This window comes from Lactuca sativa, chromosome 2, assembly GCF_002870075.4.
Source record: "Lactuca sativa cultivar Salinas chromosome 2, Lsat_Salinas_v11, whole genome shotgun sequence".
Classification (NCBI taxonomy): domain Eukaryota; kingdom Viridiplantae; phylum Streptophyta; class Magnoliopsida; order Asterales; family Asteraceae; genus Lactuca; species Lactuca sativa.
The window spans coordinates 176270261-176275207 of record NC_056624.2 but is presented as its reverse complement, the minus strand read 5'-3'; the positions used below and the strand labels follow the sequence as shown (position 1 = coordinate 176275207).

General features: G+C 38.2%; 1 protein-coding gene across 3 annotated transcripts; it reads left to right on the top strand.

The window, feature by feature from the left end:
* Positions 1-662: 662 nt before the first annotated feature.
* On the top strand, positions 663-4269 carry LOC111902758 (U-box domain-containing protein 4). 3 transcript variants are annotated; one of them, XM_042899280.2, is made up of 7 exons: positions 663-816; positions 1309-1450; positions 1582-1868; positions 1966-2067; positions 2136-3920; positions 4003-4063; positions 4211-4269. In XM_042899280.2, the coding sequence occupies exons 3-6, from the start codon at positions 1587-1589 to the stop codon at positions 4060-4062; spliced, it is 2229 nt and encodes a 742-aa protein (XP_042755214.1). In that variant the 5' UTR covers positions 663-816; positions 1309-1450; positions 1582-1586; the 3' UTR covers position 4063; positions 4211-4269. The 3 variants fall into 3 exon arrangements, with proteins under 3 accessions (XP_042755214.1, XP_023754334.1, XP_023754335.1); XM_023898566.3 differs by having other exon boundaries at positions 4003-4269; XM_023898567.3 differs by lacking the exon at positions 663-816 and adding an exon at positions 832-1057 and having other exon boundaries at positions 4003-4269.
* Positions 4270-4947: the final 678 nt, after the last annotated feature.

Below are 4947 nucleotides of genomic sequence, written 5' to 3'. Positions count from 1 at the left end.
ATATACCATCGAACTTGTTGTTTGTATTCATCATAACCAAAAGCCGGTCAAAAGGATTATGGTGAACACAAACAACAAGTTCGATGATATATTAAATACAAAAAATGGACCAAATGAAAACAAACGCAACAATTTGTTACCTCAAGAGTAATTCTCCCTCTCGTTTGTCGAGTCTAGTGGTGAACATGCTAGCTAGGGGTGTCAATTTATGACACGGCACAACAAAAATACACGAAACAAAAAGAAATCAAGACGAAATCAAAATTCGAATTCGTGTTCGTGTCAAGATTAAAAAACACGATGTCGTGTCGTGTCGTGTTCGTGTTCGTGTTCATAAATCGACACGAAATTGACACGATTAAGCATATGGTTGTCGTGTTTGTCGTTTTTGTCGCGTTATATATCTTTAAGTATGAATGAAATACACTAATAGTTATGTAATATTATCTTTGTCGTGTCGTGTTGTCGTGTTTTAATTGGTTAGTTTTCGTGTTAATAAAAAAAACATGACATCGTGTCGTGTCGTATTCGTGTCATCCAAAACCTTGTCGTGTCGTATCGTATAAGACAAAAACACGACACTACTGCCCGATTTGACAGCCATAATGCTAGCAAAGTGTTAAAAAAATATTAAATTTGTCAAAAATAGTAGAAAACAGCGGTCGAATGATGACGAGACAAATTAAAATCATAACGAAAATGAAATAAAGAGCCAATCACAACTGGAACAATCATCTCTTCAGAAATTATAGGAATCAATTTCAATTCAATTTCTTCAAACTAGTATCAACCAAAAGTCGGCCGATAGTCCTCCAGGTGAGCTCTTATTCTCTTCATTTTCTGCTGATCTTCTCTTTCTAGGGTTCCATATCACTGTTCTTGATTTCTGTTGGACTAATTCAATGGTTCTACTCGACGCGTTTTCATTTGATGTTTGGTCAATTGAAAACCTGCTATTGAACGTTTCTTATTCTTCGCGCGTTTATATATTCGGAATCGAGCACTAATACCTTCAATTCCTATATAGACTTCATTCTCATGGTTTGAGATCACAAGCGTAAGTCGAATTTGGTCGAATCATGGTTAATTTGATTTTTTAGGTTTTGATTGCGTTCATTTGGATGAGGTTTTCATCTTATAATCTGTAATTGCTTCTCTACACCGTTTGTAGTAGAACTAGAAGCGAACTGTAATTCCTTTCCCCAATTGAGTTGATTCACACATATAATTAGCATACCATGATGTTAGGATTTAGGAATTTCATTCGCCATCATTGATTTCACTTCCTTTTGAATTTTTAATCCACAGTGTGCAAGGTATAATCCAACTTCTCAGTTCTATCAATCAAAGAGTGGCCATAAATCCAAAGGATTTCACCACTGGATTCTATAGGGATCATCAATGTGAACAAGATCATATCAAATCACAAATCACAAGTTTGCAGAAATAGGTTAGTTGGTGCTGTTTGTGTTTACTTTATTTCTGGATAATAGTTTGCTGTTTGTCCTTTACAACTAATATAAACACTCATGAGCTTATCAATAAATTTATTAATGAATGATTGGTTATTTCCTTACACAGGTGTGATGGAGATATCACTACTGAAAACACTTGTAAAAAACATTTCTAGTTTTCTTCATCTGTCACCCCTTGATAATGGATTATGCTGTGAAATTGTGGAAAAGTACTACACCACCATCGAAGAACTACTCAAGTTAATTAAACCAATACTCGAGTCTATTATCAATACACCAGTGGCTTCAGATGAACAACAACTACAGAATGAATTTACAGACATGAGTCAATCTGTTGATGAACTCAAGGAGCTCTTTGAAGATTGTCATCCATTGATGAGTAAAGTTTACTTTGTATGTATTCAAAACCCAACACTTCAAGGTTTCAATATTCTGAAACACAATCAGAGTTTATAAGTTATAACCCCGATCTCTTTTTTGTATTCTAAAGGTTTTGAAAGCCGAATCATTGTTTACAAAGGTCCAAACACATTGCTTGGAAATCTTTGAGCTTCTTCAATCATCTTGTGAACTAAATTCATCATCTCTTGAGGTACCTTTACCTTTATCATTCTACTTTAAAGTTTTATGTTCTTGAACTGATTATAAATTTGCATTCAGAAAATGAAACATATGGGATATGAAAAGCCATCGGCTATTGTCTTAAAAGCTATAAGGGAACAAGTGGAAGGATCTGATCCCAGCTCAGAAACTAGGTCAAAAATTGCTGATTTGTTAAGCTTAAGAACAAATCAAGAACTTCTAATCGAAGCTGTTGCACTTGAAAACTTGAAGGAGAATGCTGAACAAGCAGAAAAGATAGGGGATTTGGAGTATATTGAAGAAATGATTGCTCTTGTTACACACATGCATGATTGCTTTGTGGAAATGAAACAATCAGAAAGCTCTAACCCTGTTCCAATTCCTCCAGACTTCTGTTGTCCACTGTCACTTGAATTGATGACAGACCCTGTGATTGTAGCTTCTGGGCAGACATATGAGCGGGGGTATATTCGTAATTGGATCGATCTTGGACTCAATGTTTGCCCTAAAACAATGCAAACTCTTGTTCATAATAATTTGATTCCTAATTACACTGTGAAAGCATTGATTGCTAATTGGTGTGAATCCCACAATGTTAAACTCCCAGACCCTGTAAAGCAGCCATTAAGGTTAACCTTGAATCAACCTACTTCACCTAGATCAAATGGAATCCATCAGGAAGAAGCTTCTTCTCCAGTGCATCGTCATGTTCATTCATCTTCAGAAGATTCTGGAAAGGGGAATGAGTTTAATACGGTTGAATCCGGTGAGAAAAGTTTGGATTCCGGTGGACCTGGACCTGGACCATCTGGAGTGGATGAAGGATCACCACCGGAGGCACCTGCAATTGAGTCGTCTTCTTCAACTCCGGCAACCGCTTACAACAGTGATGCTTCAGGGGAGCTGGCGGCAGAGCCTCAGGCTGCCATTGCTGCTTCCCGGCATGCAGTTTCACCTCGATTTGGAAACAGAGCACGAAACCAAATATGGCGGAGATCATCTTTTGGGCCGAGAGTTGTTTCTTCTGCTACTGAAGCGAGACCTGATCTCACGGAACTCGAAACGCAGGTGAAGAAATTGGTCAGCGACTTGAGCAGCGCTTCCATTGATACAGTCAGGAACGCCACCGGTGAACTCAGATTACTTGCGAGACATAATATGGATAATCGAATCGTGATAGCAAACTGTGGTGCTATAACCTTGTTAATCGGTCTCTTATATTCGTCGGACCAAAAAGTCCAGGAAAATTCCGTCACCGCACTTCTGAACTTATCAATCAACGACATCAATAAAGCCGCTATCGCCAACGCCGACGCGATTGAACCTCTGATTCACGTCCTCGAGACCGGAAGCTCAGAGGCGAAGGAGAATTCCGCCGCGACACTGTTTAGTCTATCGGTAATCGAAGATAACAAGATACGAATCGGGAGGTCTGGAGCGATCGGACCTCTGGTTGATTTATTAGGGCACGGAACTCCGAGAGGAAAGAAAGACGCAGCCACCGCATTGTTCAATCTATCAATATTTCACGAAAACAAGGCGCGTATTGTGCAGGCGGGAGCGGTGAAGTACCTTGTAGAGCTAATGGATCCCGCCGGTGGGATGGTTGACAAGGCGGTGGCGGTTCTGTCGAATCTTGCGACTCTCCCGGAGGGGAGAGCCGCTATCGGTCAGGAGGGTGGTATTCCAATGCTTGTTGAAGTGGTTGAATTAGGTTCGGCTCGAGGGAAGGAGAATGCCGCCGCCGCCCTTCTGCAACTGTGTACAAATAGCAGTCGGTTTTGCAACATTGTTCTTCAGGAAGGAGCAGTTCCACCGTTGGTGGCTCTGTCACAGTCCGGTACACCGAGAGCCAAGGAAAAGGTGTGTGTGTGTGTGTGTTTTCCGATATCGATTAATTCAAGTTTATTTATTTATTTGACATGATGAAATTGTTATTTTGCAGGCTCAATCGCTGCTTAGCTTCTTTAGAAACCAGCGCCATGGCAATGGCGGGAGGGGGTGAGGTAAGTTTTGTCATTTGTGTACAAGTGTATATTTGAGTGTATGCTCTTTGATTTATTTGTGACGAAAGAAAAAAGAAAAAGAGATACATGATTTTTTTGGGAATTCTTTTTTAAGTTCATACCTTTTTCTGCATATGTTTATTGTAGTTTGAGTTGGGGATGGTGTTGGCACTTGGCAGACGAATAATTTAATTTATTTTTGAATCTTTATAATTATAAAAGCATGCCATATCAATATCATACACATTCTTCCATCTTTAAAATATTCGAAATATTAATCTTTATTCACCAATGTTATTGAAACCGGTTTCAATTTTGGACTCAATTACACATAAACAAATATTCTATATTGGTGGGTGGTCCATAACCAATTGATTGAGCTCACTATGACTACACTAGTATAGGAGCAAATATTTCATGAAGTCACCATTGAACGTCGTGTGATGTGTTGCATACTTTAGGGAAAATTGAGAAATTAAGTCAATGTCCACATGCAAATAAGATTTCAAATCACGCTTTTTACACTATGTCATGCAATATATGGTTAATGCATGCTTTATGCCATACCCATATTTATTGTTTTATATTATTGACCAAACAAACACACACACACACATGTGCAATGCCGGAAAGTATAAAAATTATATATCATAATCATACTGGGATTGTATCTCAATTTCATAACTTTTGTAAATACTCACCACATATGAAATAAATCACCATTGATGTTGTTCCATATTATTTTGACTACATATAGCTCTTGTATTTCATACCATTTCTTGAACCCGATCTTATACATAAACTTCAAATCTTATACTTTCATCCAATTACCAGATTTATGCAATATCAGTTTACTAGTTTACCTAATAGACAAAACTAGTATT